This window comes from Peromyscus maniculatus, chromosome 12 (genome assembly GCF_049852395.1).
Source record: "Peromyscus maniculatus bairdii isolate BWxNUB_F1_BW_parent chromosome 12, HU_Pman_BW_mat_3.1, whole genome shotgun sequence".
Lineage (NCBI taxonomy): Eukaryota > Metazoa > Chordata > Mammalia > Rodentia > Cricetidae > Peromyscus > Peromyscus maniculatus.
Genome location: NC_134863.1, coordinates 2,163,832 through 2,186,140, shown reverse-complemented (window position 1 = coordinate 2,186,140; position 22,309 = coordinate 2,163,832). Strand labels below are relative to the sequence as shown.

Sequence of the window (22,309 nt, the reverse complement as noted above, 5' to 3'; positions counted from 1 at the left end):
CTCCCAAGTGCTGGGATTAAAGGCGTGCGCCACCACCGCCCGGCCCTTGCTTTAAACATCTTGAAGTATGACAGGTACTTTCTTACAAATATTTTTCATGTGTTCACTTTTAAAAATAGGCTTACTGTTCTAGATTCTGCTCAGTGATGGTGGAGCTGGTGGAGCAAGGTGGTGCAAGTGGTATGTACAGAGTGTGACAACTGATCTGCCTTTCGTCTTCCTTGGCAATGAGGCAATTCAGCTCATGTCAGAAACAGTTGTATTATGTAAAGATTTTTAATTATCTTATTGATTGTATTCATACATATAGTGATGGATTTCACAAAGATAATTTATTCAAGTATACTATGGACTTTGACCATCTCTGCTTCCTATATCCTTTACTTTTTCTCCCTCCCATGAGTATCTTTCCTTTTCTCAGACAATTTTGCTTCTACTTGCATGCCAGATGGATATACATATGAAAGTGAGGCTATTTGTTTGAGTCAGGTTTTTTTGTTTCGTTTTGTTTTGTTTTTCAAGACAGGGTTTTTCTGTGTAGCTTTGGAGCTGGTCCTAGAACTCAATCTGTAGCCCAAGCTGGCCTTGAACTCACAGAGATCCACCTGGCTCTGCCTCCTGAGTGCTGGGATTAAAGGTGTGCACCACTACCACCTGGCTTGAGTCTGGCTTATTTCTCTTGATACATGATGATGCCTCATTCTATTCATTTTCATGAATAGAAATACAATTTTGTTTTTCTTTCTTTCTTTTTTTTTTTTTTTTTTTTTTTGGTTTTTCAAGACAGGGTTTCTCTGTGTAGCTTTGCGCCTTTCCTGGAACTCACTTGGTAGCCCAGGCTGGCCTCGAACTCACAGAGATCCACCTGGCTCTGCCTCCCGAGTGCTGGGATTAAAGGCGTGCGCCACCACTGCCCGGCCCCGATTTTGTTTTTCTTTATGGTTGAATAAAAATCTGTGATACATCACACATTGTTTATTCATTCACATTCATAGACACTTAGGCTGAGTCCATCAACTAACTGTTGACAGTGCCACAGTACATAAAGATGTGCAGGTCTTTGCAGTTATGTGGCTTCTTAACAGTACGTTCACAGGAACAGTTTAGATGGATAATGTAGTAGGTCTATTTTTTTGGTTTGTTGCTGTTACTTTCTGGAGATAGGGTTTCATTATGTAGCCCTGGCAAAAAGAACAATGTTGGAGGTATCCCCACAGAGCCATAGTAACAAAAACTGCACAATACTTACACAAAAACAAACAGGTAGTAAAATGGAATAGAGGATCCATATATAAATCCACTTGGTACATGTAGTGACCAAATCTTTGACAAAGGTTTCAAAAACATACACCAGGAAAACAAAAAAAATAGAGCTTGTGAGCTACATAGTGAAACCCTATGTCAGGACAACAGCAAAACACAAAGAAATAGAACTACCATATGATCTAGTTATATATGCTTGTGAATATACTTGTAACAATCCATATATTTACAGAGATACTTGCATGTTTGCTTATTACAGCTCACGTTATGAGCCCATTTACTGGTTGGATTGTGTGGTTTTTTTGGTATTTGGTTTTTTGAGTAGTCTATTTGAGACATTAATCTTCTGTTTCATTGCTTTCTTTTGTATTTTTCTTTTTGTTTCTATGTTGGGGGATATTTGATCATACTGTGAACCCCAAGTTTGTATTTGCATTAATTAAATAAAATTAACCTTGGGTCAGGAGGCTGAGTTAGCAACTAGTTGACAGAAAGTAATCATAGAGCATCAGAGGGCATCTGGAAGAGATAGAGATGTACCGGAAGTAGTAGGGAGGGATTTTGGGTGGTGCAGCTTTTTTTGTTTAGGTGGAGTGAAAGGGCATGCCTTTTGGGAAAAACCAGCAAGGAAAGACGGTTGGCTAGTTGAGAACCTCTCTGACCTAGCAGATTTTTACCCCAGCCTTTGAATGTTGACTCTTATTTATAAATACAATGATATAGATTTAGTTAAAGCTACCTGTAGGGGCAGGAACAGAGCCAGTGCCTGTGGAAACAGAATTCCCACCATGCTGTGGCCTGAGCAGTTGGGCTGCTGCCAGAGAAGGAGGCCAGTAACTGCAGAGCACAGTTGCTGGCTGAAATAGCAGTAGATTAAGGTGTAGCCACTGTGCCGAAGTTAAAAATAATATTTCTATTTCATTAATTTGTGCTCTGACTGCTATTATTTACTATCATCTATTGATTTTGGGCTTGGCTTGTTTTTAGTTTTCTAAGATCTTAAGATGTATCATTAAGTTGTTTGAGATCTCTATAATTTCATAAAGTAGGCACTTACAACTATATACTTCCTTCTTAGAATCTTTTGTTTTCCATAGGCTCTGGTGTGTTTGCACTTTAATTCCAGGAATATCAAAACTTTTCTCCTGATTTCTTCAATTACCCACTCACTATTCAACAGTGCATTGTTTAGTCTCCATTAATTTGTATATTGTTTACAACTACAAACTACTAAACTAAAAACTATAGTTTCTCATTAATTTATAGTTTGATTTCATTGTCACCAGTTAGATTATTTTAATCATTCACTATTCATTAAGACTCAGTATCCTAAAATATGGTCTATTTTGGAAAAAGTCCCATAGGTTGTTGAGAAGAATGTATATTCTATAGTTATTGAGTAGAATATTCTGTTTATTCATGCTATTTAATTCTGATGTTTCTGTATTGGGGGAAGTTGGAAAACCTACTTAAGGGTGAGATTCAGGTACTGTTATTCTGAGGTCAATGAATGGCTTAACATTTAGTAGTGTTTGGTGTTTGGAATTGGGTTTACAGATGCTTGATGCACAAAACACCTCCTGATGGAGGATGTGCCCAGGAAACAATGCATTTACAAAGTATTCTTGTAAAAGTTACATCAAAGCTCATTATGCCATTGGTCTCAACCTATAAATAACCAAAACAGTGAAAAAGATGATACTTCAGGCTATCTGTTGTACCGTAATGTACAAAGAGGGATGTCTCTTTGTATGTATGAATGTGTATGTATACATACCTATACACACACCATGTGATATATACATGAATATTTGAGTGTGTGTACTTGTGTGTGCACAGATAGAGGCCAAAGCAGAAGTATGTGTCTCACTTTCTGCCTTATTTCCTTGAGACAGAGTCTCTCAATAAATTCAAAGCTCATTGTTTTGCTTAGGCTGCCTGGTCAGCAAGCTCTCAGAATCTGCCTGTCTCTGTGCCCCTCCCCCCATGCTGAATTTACAGGTACATACATATAACCATGGGTGCTGGGGAATGGAACTCAGGTTCTTACGCTTGCAGAATAAGCGCTCTTACCCACTAAGCCATCTCCCTAGTTTCTTTGGATTTATATTATTACATTTTCATCTATTATTTGTAGTATGTTGTTTATATATAGCTCAGGCTGCCCTCCAACTTCAGAGTCTCCTGTCACGGCTTCCAGAGTATTTGTGAATACAAGCATGCATCACCATGCCAACACTCCAATATATCGTAAAGGGCTGCTTCAGAGCAGTCTCAGCTGGGGTTTCTACTGCTGTGATAAACACCAAAAACAGAAGCAACTTGGGGATGGGAGGAGGGTTTATCTCAGCTTATAGCTCTCAGGGAACAGTTTATCACTGGGGAAGTCAAGGCTTGATCTCAAGACGGGAACCTGGAGTCAGGAACTGAAGCAGAGGCCATGGAGGGATGCTGCTTACTGGCTTGTTCCTTAAGCCTGGTTTGCTTGGATTACTTTCTTATGCAACCCAGGACTAACACCATCCACTTGAACTGGGCCCTACCTTATCAATCATTAATCAAGAAAATGCCCCTTAGGGCTAATCAGATTGGATCATTTTCTCAATTGAGGCTCTCGCTTCTCAAATGACTCTAGCTTGTGTCAAATTTATAAAAGCAAACTAACTAGGACAAGAACTGATTGCAAAAAGCATCTCATCTAATCTGTATTATGCACAAGATTATTAACTATGGGCATGTAGGCAAGCACCTAAGACAAACAATATTTTCAAAAGGAGAGAAATTCTGTAATAGTATCTGGAGAAAAGATAAACTCAAGAGATGTCTAAGAATTTCTATGCTTCATGAACAGATCAAATGTATTTGCATGTTTTTGTTTTTACCACACAAAATTTTTATACCCTATAGTATCTTATCAACCCAATACCAAAACATTACCTTTCAACAAATGCTTTATTCTTATGACCAGAAGAAGTATGTGTAAAGGAGTAGCTTTCACTGCTTATGATAAAAGGGTAGATAATGGCCTGTGGGTAGTTATCAGCAATCTCTTCCACAGTGTGTTGTACTGCAATGGCTTCCTCTTTGTCCAGTAAGGCCACCATGTGGCTGATCCAGCCAATGAACTGCCAGCAAGGAATGGATGAAATCTAAAATTCAGAAAACTATAGTTTGAAAATGAACGAAACACTTGGCACTATTTACTATAAAGGTTATAAAAGCAAAATATGTTTAATATATATGTTGTCTCTTTCTTAGCTCTCTTTTGCTAAGGAACTACTGGATTCTTCTAAGCATTTTCTGTATAAGTATATACATATTCTTTGCTCAAAGAATGGGATCATACTTGCTGTGGTGGTTTGAATGAGAATGGTCCCCACAAGCTCATACATTTAAATATTTGGTCCCCAAATGGTAGAACTGTTGGGGAAGGATTAGAAAGTTATGGTCTTGTTAGAGGAGTTGTGTTGGGGGTGGGCTTTGGGATTTCAAAAGACTCCTACCATTCACAGTGTCCCCTGTCTGCACTGTGGTTGTGTCTTAAGATGTGAGCGCTCACCTCCTGCTCCAGTGCCACGCCATGTCTGCCTGCTTGCAGTCATGCTCCTAACTGTCATGGTCATGGACTCGAATCCTCTGATACTGAAACCCCTCCAAAAACACTATCTTCTATAAGTTGCCTTGTACATGATGTCTCTTTACAGGAATATAAAATTAACAAAGACCAATTTACCTCATTTTTGTAACAGCTATATATTCGATTTTACTTACTGTGTTATCTTGAATAGTTAGGTCCTCACGGGGTAAGAGTCCTGACAGCATGGCAACCCTTAGGGCTTACAGACAAACACTATCTAAGATTTTGTTATACAGAGCTAGGGAGATGGCTTAGTTCGTAAAATAGAAGTCAGTTCAGTGTCCAATACCTATGGAAAAATGAGGTGCAGTAGCAAGGACCTGTAATCCCAGTGCTGGGGAGGCAGAGCCAGGAGAAAATGGGGACAGGGAGCTGTAGGCCAGCTAGTCTAGCCGAATTGGCAAGCTGAAGGTTCAGGGAGAGACTCTGTCTCAAAAGAAAATGTGGACAGCAGCTGAAGAAGACACAGGAAATAGACCTTTAACCTGGGCACTCATGCACACACACAAAACACAAGATCTTGCTACATAAAGTAGTAGGTACCAGTTAGTCCTTTCTCAGTTCTTATTTTTCAAGTCAAAGTTTGGGTTTATTCTCTAGTTATAAATCTAAAAATATGAAGGAACCTTTCAGATGGCCCTATTCTTGTACAGATGGAGCCTCCTTATACAGACAGGACCAATGGGGCACGGGCAAGGCCAGCACGTGTATCCCCAAGTGAGTCATGGAACAAGGGTATGGAGGCTGCAGGCTGCTGTATGTGCACACATGAACCTCTCAATTCCCACTTAGTCTTCTCCTTACGCTAAGATACCAACAGATGTTAAACTCTGAAGTTTCATCTGTGTGGGCTGCAAAATTCCACACAAAGCCCCCATCTCTGTTCCAAAAATATTCCTCCTTGATTGATTTGGTTCTTGTTCAGATATAGTTCTTACTATACTCACAAAGGAAAATAGGTAAATGTGAACACTCATACTCCTTTAATCCACTGTATACTCAGCATACAGCAGAACTCAGTGTTGGTTGGAAAAGCTGTACTATGGTGCTGTGCAGATGGCTCAGTGGGCAAAGCACACGCTGTACTAGCATGAGGAGGGGCTGAATCTGGATCCTCAGAGCCCACGTGAAGTCAGATGTGATGTGGCACAGTCCTCAGATGCAGGAGAAAATAGGAGAATCACATCAAGTGGCAAACACAGGGCAGAAGGTGAGGAAAGATATCCAATGTTGTTCTCTGACTTCCACATGCATGATGTAGCATGTGTACATACACCAAGGTTTTAAAAAAAGGCCAGAACATGTGTATTATACACACTGAGTCTGGATATAAGTAAACATGTGTCTTTAATTCCTGAAAAGTTCTCTTCCACTCTCAAGGATACCAACCTCTTTTTTCATTAAGTTTAAGGTCTCCTCTGAATACTGCTCTATAATCTGAAGTAGTCTAGGAAACTTCAGCCTGGCTTCGGAAGAGTTTAACTTTAATGCTCTCAACAGTTTCTCCACCACAAGTGCTGGATATGCTTCCAGTTCTACAGAATCAAAGACAGCAAAGTTAGCACACAACCATAAATGCGACAAATAATTAATTTCCCTTTCTTGGCTGCTTTTTTTAGTCTGTCACTGTTCCCTCTCCAGTACTTTTCTTTCAGTTAAGAAATGTCACACACATTTGTCTAATCTTTCAGGAAGCAGTTTTCATCCTGGACTGAGAGCACATGCTGGATGATGCTCCTGATTTTATTCCCAGAGCAAGAGGCAAACCACATGAACCAGTAACAAATGGCAAGTAAAATAAGTGACGTGAAACAAATGAGTTAGGTGCAAAGGCTTGCACTTGCAAAGCCAACCTGGCAGTCAGAGCAGAATGGTAAGTTTAAGGCAGGCCTGTGCTACACAGAGAGACATTGTCTCTTTTCGAAAGCTAAGGAATGGAGCCTTAGCTATATGGTGCAGTTCTTGTCCAGCATTATCAAGCCTGGTTGAAACCCCAGAACTGCCAATAAACAAACAGATTTTATCGAATGCAGTTGTGTTGCTTGGAAATACAATCATCTCTAAAGATCAAACAAAGCAAAATATCTGTCATTTGAAACACACACACACACACACACACACACACACACACACACAAAATCAAAATCTATCCATTTTTCAAGGCTACATATAGAACACTGACCTCCACTTCTCTCCTGTGATGCACTGGATGCACTCTCTTCTACCTTTCGGAGCTGTTGGTCACAGAAACCTACCAGTGTCATATAAGCACGGGCCTGCTCAGTTGCAGCCTCATGGCCCCTGCAGGAAAGCTGGTTTTCCTCTTCAGCTGACTGCACAGCCTTGGAGAAGTGATGGAATGCTCTCTGGTACAGGCCTGAAATTACCTGGAATTCGGAAGATGCACGACTAGATCAATAAATAGGTTTGAAATAACACTGAGAAGTTAAGTGTGGTATGTGCAGTCCCAACTGAGGCAAGGGAATCCCTGGGGCCCAATAGTTTGATGTCACCTAGTCAGCAGTGAGACCCCCCTTTTTTTTTTTTTTTAATAAAATAAGCAATATATACATTATTAAAGCTACATTAACTGTGGTATGTGTGTGTGTGTGTGTGTGTGTGTGTGTGTGTGTGTGTGTGTGTGTGTTGCCTGTGCATGCACATGTGCCCTGGATGCAAGGCAGTAAGTAGTCCCAGTAAAATCTGGAGCATACAACAACCAGACAAACTAAAGAGAACATGCCAGTCAGTCAATGAGCCATGCAGAATTGGGCCAGTCTAAGGGACTGTGAACTCCACTGGGATTAAAAAAATTGATGAAAACTGGTGCTGTATGCTCATGTCCTGCAAAGATATCAGTGACATTGAAAAGGGAGAAGATAGGACAACATGATTGCACTGAGGCATGACAGAAGATGAAGAAGCTAACTATTAAAAATACAAAATTATCTGAAAACCAAAAAGAAATAACAACCTCACCACTGCTCACAAACTAAGCAAGGCAGCAATAAGCACAAAAGCAGGAATGGCTGTTTCATCCTACAGATGTGGAGAGACCATCTCAACAGAGGTTAGTGATGAAATTTCATATACAAAGTCATGGGAGAACTACTCACCACTCCAACAAAAGCTTCTTTTAAAGATTTGCATTACTAAGTTGGGCATGTAATCCCAGTATTCAGGATGCAGAAGTGGAAGGATTGTTCTAAATTCCAAGCCAACCTGGTCTACATAATCAGTTTCAGGATAGCCAGGATCACATAGTAGGAGAAAAAACAACAACGAAAGAATAACAAATCCCCTGTATTATTCAAGGGGCTGGGATGTAGCTCAGTTGGTAGAGTGCTTGCTTAGTTTTCCTGAAGCCCTGGGTTAAGTCCACAATACCACATAAACTGGGTGCGGTGTCACACACCTCTAATCCTAACACATGGGAAGTAGAGGAAATTCAAATCCATCCTTGGTTACACAGCAAGTTTAAGACATGCTTGGTATACATATGACACTGGCTTAAAAACCAACAAAACAAAAAACAAAAAAAGATATAATTCAAATAACAAATAGGATTATGTCAAATAACATGGATTGTGTCAGTTTTCCACATAAGAAACTTGAAGTGACAGTTGCCAATCATTTCATTTTATTTCCATCATTTAATTTTAACTGTGTTTTTAAAACCAGGTCTTGGTTAGGCTGTGCCTAATGGCAGCTCCCAAATGCTTGGCTTGCACCACATTTTAAATCCACAGAAGAACACTTTCTCATTGCTCCTTCATTTTGTCCCAAGGGCAGCACATAAAAGACACACAGCACAAGGACTGACCCACTTCCATTTTTTCTTACCTTCTCTGTGCTTTCTGCATTAGACCCAGAAAGTGCCAAGATTGATTTGGCCTTGCTCTCCTCCAGGTCAGACAGGCAGCCTGGTTCCCTGTGGAGAGCATCAGCCATGATCCTGAAAGTTGTACCCAAAAGAATGTTCTGGTCACAAGAAGCCTGAATATTTTTGTTTAAGTAGCTTGACATATTACTCTCTTCTGTTGGATTAAAAAAGGAAAGAAAAAAATGATTTTTTTTTAAAAGAAGAAATTTACAGTAAGTTTTTTTTTTAAATTAAGATATTAACTAAAACAATCTTAGAGGTACAAGAACTTGGCTTCATTTTCTTTTCTTTTTTTTTGTCTTCATTTTTTGATGAAAGATTTTCTTTTTTTTTCAAACTTTTTAAAATTTATTTTATGTGTCTTTTTACATCATGTATCTGGATTCCATTCATTTCTCCATCCCTTCACATCCACTGTCTGCCCCTGCACCCTCTCAAAATAAAACAAAATTTAAGAGAAAAAAGGAAAAAATGGGGGGGGGGGGCTTAAAAAATCTCATCATGGGATCTGCAGTGTGACACAGTGAGTCTCTCTTTGTCCACACATCTTTACTTACACGTGTTCACTGCAAAGAGTCATTGGTCTGGTTTGAGGCCTCTGCTTTCTGCTACACTATCAATGCTGGGCCCTCACTGGGACTCCTCTTGGATGTCCTGTTGTGGAGATCCTGCAGCTTTGGGTCTGCAAGTCAGGTCTCTTTACATGCTCCAGCAGATCACAGATGGGGTGGATGTTGGGGCGGGCCCAGTTACAACCCTGGATATGGGCCTGGGCAGCTGCAAGGTTGGTCCACCTGCCAGTTCTGCCCTGTCCTCACCACCAGGGTGAGCTCTGTAGCATTGTTTTGGCTAATTTACCTCTTCCAGCAATAAGCAAGGGGTAGGGCCAGTTCTGAGGCTCTTTCACATCTACACCATCAGGGCCAGCTCTATTGTGCTGTTCAGGAGAGGTTTAGAGGCCACTGAAGCTGGTGGGGGGCAGGGATAGCCCTCCTGCTCTTATGACCCCAGGACCAGCTCCTCCACCTGTCTCAGGCATTAATGGCTGGGTGGGAGTGGGTGGTTATCTTTCCTCTGCCCATATCGGTATGAAAGAAATTCTTAAACTTGCTAATTGAAAATGCTTTTTGTTAAAAGTAAACATTGAAATCTGAAGAATTAAGGTTTAAAAGTAGGAATAACCTTTTCTTTCTAGTATCATCCATATTTTATCAAATTCCTAGTTTTATATGTTGCAAAGAACAGAAAATGGCTCTTACTAACATATTTGTTTATATGCATTAGTAACCCAGGACAGATTTTTAAATTGATGCTATGGTGTATAGCTTATGAAACAAAAGCATTCTAGTTCTGCTTCTTACCACATGGTGCTGGGCAAGGAACTCTGAGCTGCAGCACCCAGTAGTGTGCCCACTAGAAAGCAAACCCAGAGCATCAAACATGCCAGACAACTGTACTCATAGCCTTAATATCAGCATAATGATTCCAGAAACCCTAGGACCATTTTCTGCCTGCTTTTGTTTCTTTTTCTTTTCTTTTGAGACAGTCTCCCTATATAACACTGGCTGGTCTTAAAATTGTGGCAATTACCCTGCCTCGGCCTCCTCAGTGCTGGAACTACAGGTTTATGCTACCACAAATGTGTGCTAGGAATGTTTTCTGTTCCTGGGATCATGTAGAGAAAATAGTCCTTCTCTTGGTGCCTTTACAGAGCCTGTGTGGTGCTCTTTCCTACCCTGAGGTGAATGGCAGGAGGGTCAGATCCAACATATGCCCAAAGAAGCTTTTCTTCTCTCATGCTTAGAGGCTAAAAACTAAGGAAGTTAAGTATTGAAGAGAAATAGTTTTAATTTCTATTTTAATTTAAAGGTAAGCATAACTCTGAATGCTGTCCCTAGGGCTGGATGATCTGCTCTCCTAAGGAGATGACGTCAATCTGTGGCACTCTTTACTGATAACTATAATGTTCATAAGGCAGAGTGAAGCTCTCAGATGAAGCAGCACAAAGAATAGTTTTTGAAGACAATATAAAATAGCATTCTCAAATCTATGTGGACAATAACAGCCTAATTACCCAACAGTGTGACGGTTTTGAGCACGGTGAGAACTTGTTCCCGGGGGCTCTGGGTGCAGCTCCGGCAGTGGCTTAGCTGGCAGTAACTCTGAGTCCACTGAACTCGCCAAGTGTCTCTCGTTTTTGAATCTTTATGCAGCTCTTTCAGGAGTTTCATGGCAAGTGAGAAATTATTCTATGTGAATAGAAGAAAAAGAAAGAAAAGGTTTTGGAATTCTCATTATTTAGCCAAAAGGGCTCAAGTTTGTGCTTCTGGTAGCTCTGTGGCAGAGATATGGTCTGTGTCTGAGAAAATTAGTCTTTTTTAATCTTTACTGCATCTCCTTTCTTTAAGGTTACTGCTCCCTTTCTGTTCCAGGTGATGTATATATCAGGTGTGAGAAGGTAAAGTACTGTCTACATCTGACTACTACAGAAAACTACTTTAAAAATGTTTTTAGCTGGCCTATTCCCCTTTCTACATGACACAATATGCCGCAGAGCAGCCAATTCATTTCCTTAGCTGTACATTAATATATATAATATTATATACATTAACATATATCAATCTATATTAATGTATATAATACACACACACATATATATATTCTGTGTGTATGTGGGTGCATATGTGTACAGAGGTTTCAGGTCAACCTTGGATGTCATTTTTCAGGTGCTGTTCACCTTGTTTTTTGATCAGGATCCCTTACTGGTGTGGAGCTTACAAAGTAGGCTAGGCTGACCGGTCAGTGAACCCTAGATATCCACTTGTCTCTATCTCTCAGCACTAGGACTTAGTATGCATCTCTTTACATGGGTTCTGGAAGATTAACTCTATGCTCATACCATAAGCACTTTACGAATGGTGTACATTATACATTTAAAGAATGTTTCAACATTTCTTTTAAGCATATTTAAAAATACTTACAGTATTTACACCAAACATCTAAATTCACAACATTTTCACCAGCCTAAAGAGAAACTCTTTGTTCTTTAGCAGTCATATCCAGTCTCCCTCGCTAGGGGCAGCCAGGACACATTTTCTGTCTCTCTAAGTCCTATCCTAGATATTTCAAAATAATGGTATTAGAAAATAATGCAGTGATTTTGTAGGGCTTCTTTCATTCAGTACATTTACAGGCTCATCTATGTTGTAGTGTGTCAGCACTTCATTCTTCTTTATGGTCAATTAATGATCCACAGTACAGACACATGATATTTTCTTTAAATATGCATCTACTGATGGCTATTTGTATTGCCTTTCCAGGTAACTTGAATGCTGTGAAAAACTGTTTATACATTTTTGTGTGGGCTTTTAGATCTCCCTTCTCTTGAGTATGTTTAGGAATGGAATTTCTGGAGCATATATGACAACTCTGAAATTGCTAAACTGCTCTGTTTTTCAGTTTATATTCCTACCTGCAATGTACATTTCTCCATATCCCCACTCCCCTGCCCCCAGCAATGATGTAGACTGGTACCTCACTGCTCTAATGTCATTGAGAATCTTTTTTATGTGTTTATTGACCATTTGTATACCTTCTTTGAAGAAATGCCTCAACTATTTAGAAAATTATTTTAGTTTTATCCATGTGTCCTTCTGTATGTATGTGCATGTCCCCATGGAGCCTAGAAAAGAACACTGGGTACCCTGGAGCTAGAGTTATAGGCAGTACTGACCTGCATGCTGTGGGCTCTGGGAAATGCTGCAAAAGAATCCCCACACTTTAAATGCTGAGCCATCTCTGCAGCTCAATTCCATTTTCATTTGTTTTTTTGAAGTAGTTATCGTATATAGTCCAGGCTGGCCTCAAATTCATTATTTTCCTGGTTTCATCTCACTAGTGCTGGGATTATATGTGTCAGCATGCCTGGTTTGGAGAAATGTCTACCAAATTCTTTGCCCATTTTAAAACTGGGGGAGACCATTACTGAAAACTACAACCAATCAAAATGTAGAGTTGTAAAGTCAAATCCAATGAATACATCTACAGTAAAATACCTGTATGTAAGGTTTAGGGGATCACTGTGAAAGAGGGGGCAGAAAGAATGTAAGAGACAGAGAAACAGAGTTTGCTGTGAGATCATACCTCCTAGGAATGTCAGAAGCTACATTCATAAAGTCTCTCAACATGAATGTCTAAATATGAACTGAACAAGAACCAACAGATATGATAAGATGGACTGGGGAAAGCCCAGGGAGCTCAACTCTATACAAAGAACCAAAGGCAAATAAGAAATGCTGACAGCATAAGAAATAGTCTCCCCTAGGGAACAGCACACCAATTGGTTATCTAACACCAAATGGTCAGCGCTGACAACATACATATAAGTACTATACAGACTGAATAGTACTTATACATTTAGGAATACACACACATGCATGCACACATGCACACATACATACAAACATGTACATATGTAACATCAATTAATGAAAAAAGCCATGGATTTGAAAAAGAACAAGGAGGGGTATACAGGCAGGTTTGGAGAAAGGAAAGAGAAGAGTAAAATAATGTAATTATATTATAATCCCCAAAAGAAAAAAATTAAAAATAACAACAAAAAAGGGCCGAGTCTTGCCTCTAGGACCCAGGCCCTGGGACACAGCCAGTCCCCAGGAACCCTCACCCAACTCTGCCCCAGTTGCTGGCCAGCAGGGAAAACTCCTGTCAGCCAGGCTCCCCCACAAAACCCCCCCCATCGGACCCTGCAAACTATAAGACCCATGCCCTAGCCCAATATCCATCCACCAGTGACTCCCGAGGCTTCTTGAGACACAGAATCTGCCAGTTCTCATTGGACCAAGAGAGGCTTGATGAGATACAGAATCCACTAGCTCTGACTGGACCAAGAGCCCTGATAAGACCAAGAGTGGCTCCGTGAGTCACAGAATCAGCTAGCTTGGATTGGACCAAGAGCAGCTCCCTGAGATACAGAATCTGCTAGCTCCAATTAGACCAAGAGCTAAGATTGGACCCAGAGGGGCCCACTGAGACACAGACACAGCAAGCACAGACTGGACCAATAGCAGCTCACTCAGACACAGGCACCTCCTGACCTTATTGGAGGAAGAGATGGGTAGAAGTCAGTGCAAAAATACATATAACAGCATAAAGAGCAATTGGGCATCACGAGAACATAGCAAAAATATATACCTAAACATCACAATATAGAAGAAGAAGAAAGCAACCTTAAAAATAACTTTATGAAGATGATAGAGACCTTTAAAGAGGAAATGAAAAATTCCCATAAAGAAATTGAGGAAAAGACAAACAAACAATTAAAAGAAATCAATAAATCCCTTAAAGAAAGCCAAGAAAACAATGAAAAAGCAATTAAACAGGTGAAGGAAACACTTCAAGACCTGAAAATTGAAATAGAAACAATGAAAAAAGACACAAACCGAGGGGATGCTGGAAATGGAAAATCTGAGTAAAAGAACAGGAACTACAGATACAAACATAACCTACATGTGGACCAATGCAATCGAAATAAAGACCAGGACACTAACCCACACACCTAGGAACACCTGATTTTGACAAGGCAGCCAAAACTGTACAATGGAAAAAAGAAAGCATCTTTAAAAATGGTGCTGGCATAACTGGATGTCAACATTTAGAAGAATGCAAGTAGATCTCTATCTATCACCATGCACAAAACTCAAGTCCAAGTGGATCAAAGACCTCAACATAAAACCAGTTACACTGAACCCGATAGAAGAGAAAGTAGGAAATAGTCTTGAACTCATTAGCATAGACCACTTCCTAAATATAACACCAGTAGCACAGACACTGAGAACAACAATTAATAAATGGGACCTCCTGAAACTGAGAAGCTTCTGTAAGACAAAGGACACAGTAAATAAGACAAAACGACAACCTACAGAATGGGAAAAGATTTTCACCAACCCCACATCTGACAGAAGGCTGATCTCCAAAATATATAAAGAACTCAAGAAACTAGACATCAAAATAACACACAATCCAATTAAAAAATGGGCTATAGAGCTAAATAGAGAATTCTCAAAGGAAGAATTTCAAATGGCTGAAAGACATTTAAGGAATTGCTTAGCATCCTTAGTCATCAGGGAAATGCAAATCAAAATGACTCTGAGTTACCATCTTACACCTGTCAGAATGGCTAAGATCAAAAGCACCACAGACAGCTTATGTTGGAGAGGATGTGGAGCAAGGGAAACACTCCTACACTGTTGGTGGGAGTGCAAACTTGTACAACCACTATAGAAATCAGTATGGTTTCTCTGAAAATTGGGAATCAATCTTCTTCCTTTAGACCCAGCTATACCACTCTTGGGCATATACGCAAGGAATACTCAATCATACCACAAGGACACATGCTCAACTATGTTCATAGCAGCATTATTATTTAACCTCGAAACAACCTAGATGCCCATCAACGGGAGAATGGATTAAGAAAATGTGGTACATATACACAATGGAGTACTACTCAGCAGAGAAAAACAATGACTTAATGAAATTTGTAGGCAAATAGATGGAACTAGAAAATATCATCCTGAGTGAGGTAAGGCAGACTCAGAAGGACAAACATGGTATGCACCCACTCATAAGTGGATACTAGCTATAAAGCAAAGGGTAATCAGGCAACAACTCACAATTCTAGAGAAGCTACCTAAAAAGGAAGACCCAAAGAGGGAAGCATGGATCGCCCTGGTAAGAGGAAATAGATTAGGTGTCCATGAGTAAACAGGGGGTAAAGGGTAGGCTATGGAATGTAGAGGATAGGGGATGAGAACATAAGGGAATGGGATAGTTGAGGTGGAACAGGGATGGAGTAGGAAAGCAATGAAATAGATCCCATAAGAGAGGGCGATATTATGGGGACAGAGAGAAACCCAGTGCTAGGGAAGTTTCTAGGAATCCTTAAGGATGATCCCAGCTTGGACTACTAGCAATAGTGGAGAGGGTGCCTGAACTGAACCCCAGTGATTAAACCAGTGAATACCCTAACTGTCATCACAGAGCTTTTCTCCAATACCTGATGGAAGCAGATGCAGCGATCCACAACCAAACACCAGGCAGAGCTCCAGAAGTCCAGTCAAAGAGAGAAAAGAGGGATTCTATGAGCAAGTGCCTGAGGATCATGATGGGGAAATCTGCAGCGATGACCAAACCAAACTAGTGGGAATTCATGAAAGTTGGATCAATGGCTGTGGAGCCTTCATGGGACTGGACTAAGTCCTCCTCATGGAAAGACAGTTGTGTAGCTTGATCTACTTGAGGGGCCCCCTGGCAGTAGGATCAGAATCCATCCCTGGTGTATGAGGAGGCTTTCTGGTGCCACCCTACCTATGATATGACACCTCATGCAGCCTTGAGGCAGGGTGAAGGGTTTGGACTACGCAGCCTTGAGGCAGAGTGAAGGGCTTGGACTTGCGTCAACTGGATGGGCCTCCCTATGGGAGGCCCCTGCCTTCTTTTGGGGAGGAGTGGAGGGTGGGGTGGGAGGGGGAGGCTGGGAGGGTGGGAGGAGGGAAGAGGGGGATCTTTGATTGGTGTGTAAAATGAATGAAAAAAATTTAATTAAAAAAAATTCACGGCCGAGCAGTGGTGGCGCACGCCTTTAATCCCAGCACGCAGGAGGCAGAGCCAGGCGGATCTCTGTGAGTTCAAGGCCAGCCTGGGCTACCAAGTGAGTTCCAGGAAAGGCGCAAAGCTACACAGAGAAACCCTGTCTTGAAAAACCAAAAAAAAAAAAAAAAAAAAAAAAAAAAATTCACCATAAAAAAAGGGGAAAAAAGAACACAAACACACAAAAAAGGAACTGGGTTATTATTATTTTTTTTATTTGCAGTACCAGGAAGAAGAAATCCCCTGTTGATTGGTTGACCAGGGTAGTCCAAGTGTTTGACAAAACAATATATACTATGGATGTGGCCCTTGGTTACCTCTGAGAGGTTGAAGGTAAGCCTCTTACTGAAGACACTGTCCACTTAGGACACTCAGGTGGTTTGAGCTGGAAGAGACCTGAAAGACTCCTTCCTTCAGTCCATCTTCCACAGTAGCATAAAATACTATGCAAACTGCCAAGGGAGGGAAACAACAGTTCTATTTAGCTGATCCCTATGAGCCACAATGATCAGTATGGCAAGGTATCTTTAAAGGTGCAGTATGTGATCCTCACATGGTGGTGGTTACTGTTTACTAGGACTTAAGGCCCACTCAATGGGAAGGAGAGCATGCCTGGTCCTGTAAACCTCAACAACTTCCGGTAGCTAATGAGGTGATGTATCTCAGAAAAGAATGTACTGCCACTTTGCTAGACCAGCATAATTCCCTACCACATTCAAAATCTTACCTTTATACCCACAAATATGTATAGTTAGCTCTCATCAAGGAAGCTTCTCTTTACAGAAAATGGAGACCATCACAGAGAACCACAACTGGACACAACTCAGAGGTCAATGGAAGGGGAAAGTCTAGCACCAATGAATACACACACACACACACACACACACACACACACACACACACACACACACACACACACCATAAATCCTACACAGTTCAGGGAACATTCTGAAAGAAGGGACATACAGATTATAGAGCCAATATAATCTGTGTGAAGTCTGCTGTGAAAGTCTCTTCCAGAAATGGCTGCAAAAACATGACTGAAACAATGTCAATATCAATAGACATACTAATGTGGAAGGGGGTAGTTTTATGAGGTCCACCCCTAGACAAAGAACTATAGGCAAGTAATATTTTGGGAGAAGAGTACCCCTGAGGGGCTAGAGGGATAAAGGGAAGGGGGAAAATGACATATTTCTATTTTAATTAAAAGTCTCCCTCCCTCTCTCCCCCCCCCCCCGCCCCCCTCCCTCCTCCTCTTTTTCTCTCTCTCAACCCTGTTCAATTATAAACTATTCTACCTTTCTCATTCAGATAGAGTCCCTACTGGTTTGGAAGTCACTAAGTAGTTGAAGGTAACATTGAACTTTTGATCCTGCCTCCATTAGAGTATTGGTATCACACCATGCAAACTTTATGCAGTTCTGAGAATTCATGCACGTCAGAACCTAGGGTTTCATGAGTGACAGGCAAGCACACTATTTGAATTCCATCCTCAGTTTGTTTTGAGGCAGAAAGCTTTCTGTACTGACCTGGCTGGTCCTGGACTCAGGATCCTCCTTCTTCAGCCTCCATTGCTGGGATTATAGGTGTGAACTACAATGCCTGTCTATGAAACATTCTTCATAGATGGGGAATACTGTACCTTTATGAGATATATAACTGGCAAATCTTCCTGTATTACATGTATTATCTCTCCACTTTCTTAAGCATATACTTTGAGGCACAAAAAGTTTTAAATTTTGACAAAGCAAACTTTATCTCTTTATTTAGTTGAAAGTCTCTTTGCCTTTCCCTCCTTTGTCTACAACTTTCAACTGTAATCAGCAGGTATGTCTTCCAACCCCCTCTGGGTACAATCTCCAGCCTCTGCATACCCGTGTGGATCATGCTTTACCCTAAATCTGTCAACAGCAGACTCTGCCATTCAAATGTCCATTCTACAAGTGTCCCCTACCCATGTGTTCCTAGCACTGGAATGCCACTCTTCTTCAAGTGCCTGTTCTGTTAGAATGGAGCTAGGAGGACAGTGGTTGTCTTTCCATTCACAATTTGAGGGACAATTACCCTCAGCCTACTCCAGAGGCCCTTACCACCAAGTTCTTAAAGTCAAGCCATCCTCCTGTTCTAACCACCTACCTACTTTCCCACACTACATCTCTGCATGCTTGCTTTTGTTTCTTTCCATGTCTAACACATTCTCATAACACACTCAGCTCATCTGCCTTTATGTTACACTATGAACCATGTTACCATTTCCAGCTAACTCATGCACATACTTGCTCTCCTCCTGCACTGGGGCACAGTGCCATTAGATTCTTTGGAGACAACTCAGCAGGTTATATGGACCATGGTTTCCATCATGACTCTGAAGCCTCTCCAGTGTCCTCCCCAGGTGTTCTCTCACAGTTCCTAACTTTCCTTAGTTCCTTCTGGAGTACCCCTCCTACTCTCAGCAGATGACCATGCATGCTATGAAGCTGCATTGTGAACCTCCATAAGGTACCTCACTTTAGCAATCCCTCTCCCTATCTTCAACCTCTCCTGACTTATCAGTTCCCCCATTCCTCTTATGCTCTTGTAACCTGCTCCTTAGACACTGCTCCTCACCAACTGCTCTTTCTTTGCCTTCAGGACAAGACTCAGAGGTACCTTCCTGTAAGATCCCAGGCAATAGTGTCCTGCCCAGGACCTGTTTTTCCTTTCTAACCTCCACCCTGCTAACTTAGGCATACCAGCATCCTAGTCAGCAGACTGCTAATTCTATGCTCTTCTTCAAAGGTTTCTCCTCATTACAACCACATGCTATCCTGAAACAGATAGCTGACCACCTGGTTCTGGAGGCTTCTTATGGGGTACTCATAGATTAGTAGAACCAAAATTCCATGCAAGAGACTAAGAGTCTGAGGTTATTCCTGGATCTCATGTTATCTTTCTGTCCTGTTTCCTGGCATTAAAAATGTCCTCAAAGGACAGAAACCATCTTTCCCCTTACAAGTGAGGGGCAGGAACTCACCTTTTACTCAGTACAACTCCCACCTCCACTAAAATCTTAAGTCATGTAAATTCTGTTGTGACTGCTGTTTTTAGTTCCTAAGTAGACATAATCTCCAGAAGCTTTCTCTGTCTCCTCAACAATGAAGTGCCCCACCCCCGCAGTGCCACAGTCCTTCAGTTCTTTTTGTTGTTGTTTTGGGTTTTTTGTTTTTGTTTTTGTTTTTTTCCAAGACAGGGCTTCTCTGTGTAACTCTGGCTGTACTGGAACTCACTCTGTAGACTAGTAGGCTAGACTCAAACTCAGAGATCCACCTGCCTCTGCCTCCCGAGTGCTGGGATTAGGATGTTTGCCACCACCATACAGCATGTTCTTCAGTTCTTATTACTAATGCCATAATTATTCATCTGCTGGCTCCACAAAACACCTTCCAGTATATACTGAAGGCTTGGTGATGAAAATAATCAAAACTCAAATTGTACATTCTCTGCTTCTAAAGAGCTTTCAAGATAATGAAATGAAACAATGAAGGTTTCCTGTGATCCTTACATCTGCAAGATTTTTCTCTCCATCCCTAATATTATTGGTATTACTAGCTATCATTTCCATGCAAATCTACTGTCTAAAAATGCTAAAGAAAAGCTGGTGTCGCTGGGCAGTGGTGGCGCACACCTTTAATCCCAGCACTTGGGAGGCAGAGCCAGGTGGATCTTTGTGAGTTCAAGGCCAGCCTGGTCTACAAGAACGAGATACAGGACAGGCACCAAAACTACATAGGGAAACCCTGTCTCAAAAAAACAAAAGGAAAAAAAGAAGAGAAAAGAAAAGAAAAGCTGGTGTCACACAGAGTTCCAGGTATTTCTGTGTTCCTCACAAGATCTCTCAATCATGTGTTCATTCTCAGCTTCCTCATTCCTGCGGAGAAGCTGAGCAGCAGTAAGAAGTGTTTACTGCTAGTTCCTTGAGGACTAGCACTCTAGCCTTCTCCATAGCAAATGCAGCTTAGTCAGTTTGGATATGCCTTTCTTGCTGCAGTCAGAGCCAAGTGAATCCCTGGAAGACAATGATGAAGGCTTTTGGAAAGAAGATCCCTCCCCCCCCAAGAAAACGGTCAAAGAAAAAGTGCTTTCAGTCCAGGAAGATTTGTTGTGGGAGTACAACAGTGATATGTCTGTAGCCATTTCCAACTACCAGGGCAAGCCTGGGACTGCCAGGATTACTATATGCATGTACACACAAAAGCAATTTGAGCAGAGAGCTGGGGGAGAGAAGCAGACCACTGCAGAAAGTACTTGAGATATGCCTAATGCTAGTCTTCCAGATGACTTCTTAATTACTGAAACTGATAAATTTCTTTTACAACTCTGAAGCTGCTCCTAATATACCTCAAAGAAAAGATTGTATAATTGAGCATTTAAACTGATAAAATAGAATGGTTAATTATTTCTACTAGATTAAGGGCCATAAGGTTTTATAATAGCAGTTAATAAATGGGTATTAAAATAACAAGCTGATATATTCAAATATAATTCATATTTTAATAGATATAAAATTTTCAAGCAAGATAGACTTAAGATCTTATTATCAAATGCAAAACATCTAGAAACTAAACCTAAAAAATTTGCCAGCATCAGGATTCATTTTTCTAAATGATATAAATCTGGTATTACATTAATTGCTTTTTAAGTAACAGAAAATAAGTATTTTCAAATAATAAAGTTTTGTAATAAACACTTGAGGTTTTGTGAATAGTATTTCTTCAAACTTTGTTCTCTAAGTGTTGCATATGGAACTCAGGACCTTGGTAGATAAGAGTTCTTACCACTGAGCTATATCTTAGAATCCAGAATTACTTCCTTATAAGGAGACTAAGTAGATCAAGCAGTTATTTCTAAGGTTCCTATTTTAGAGGAGACATAAGAAAAGAGTTAGTTCAGGAAGCTCCCAGAGAGCCACAGAGGAGCACAGGTGGGAACGCACCTGCTTCCCCGCGCTTTCGGTCATCTTCATCTTCATAGCGAACTTGCAGCTCTGGATCATGGAACGAACATCTTCCTCTGGCTCATGCACTCCGCTCCTGTCAATGGAATCTTCATCCTCATCCACATTCATACTGGAATCACCTGAAGAAGCAGCCAGCCTCTCCTCTATTTTACTGAGAAAGAAGCAGCTGTATAAAACAAGAAAAAGTGAGCCTTAATGTGAGAGTCATGAAGGCCACCCTGATGTCTGAGAAGCGATTGTAGAGCATCACACCACAGAACTGGACAGGTATTAAGGTTTTACTTGTAATATAATGTAAATATACACTAAAGGGATTAGATTTCTCCCCATTTAGTAAGTACACTCTTGAAAGATTACCAAAGATACTTTAACAGACTTCTAGATTTTATTCAGTGTCTTCATTTCGATAAAATAAAGCATTTAAATTTAAATGTTTCTCTCTAAAGGAATAGGCAGGACACCGTATCTTAGGTCAAAAGTCACTGTATCTGTAATCTAAGGTCTTATTCCCAGAGACAATGTAAAGTAATGAAGAGGTTGTGAACAATCTGATGAGTACGGACATGGTGGTATGTATCTGTAATCTCAGAACATTGAAGAGGAGGCAGAAGAATCTGCACAAGTCTGAGGAAAGGTGAGCCTGGCTCACACTGAGTACTCGGTCACTGTGTCAACAGTGAGAGTCTACCTAGAAAAAAGAAAACACTGAAAAATTAAAAGTAGATCTGTCCCAAGTTTGGTTTCCCTGAATATGCAGACATTATCTTTTCATTATTCTCCATCCTTGGGGATTTTTTTTTTTAAACACTCAAATAGAAATAATCATTTTTATAGTTGGGAAATTTTTAAATTTGGTTGTAGG

At 40.7% G+C, this 22,309-nt stretch overlaps 1 protein-coding gene across 2 annotated transcripts in view; it reads right to left on the bottom strand.

Annotated features, from left to right (window-relative positions):
• The window catches only part of Prkdc (protein kinase, DNA-activated, catalytic subunit), a 234,571-nt gene that overhangs the window by 22,448 nt on the left and 189,814 nt on the right, over positions 1-22,309 (bottom strand). For both annotated transcript variants that reach the window (XM_006997186.4, XM_076548362.1), the window contains 6 exons: positions 21,424-21,613; positions 10,858-11,032; positions 8,744-8,937; positions 7,083-7,287; positions 6,290-6,435; positions 4,201-4,412 (listed from right to left, as the gene is read on the bottom strand). In XM_006997186.4, coding sequence (XP_006997248.1) covers positions 4,201-4,412; positions 6,290-6,435; positions 7,083-7,287; positions 8,744-8,937; positions 10,858-11,032; positions 21,424-21,613 — 1,122 coding nt within the window. The remainder of the gene's footprint in view (positions 1-4,200; positions 4,413-6,289; positions 6,436-7,082; positions 7,288-8,743; positions 8,938-10,857; positions 11,033-21,423; positions 21,614-22,309) is intronic.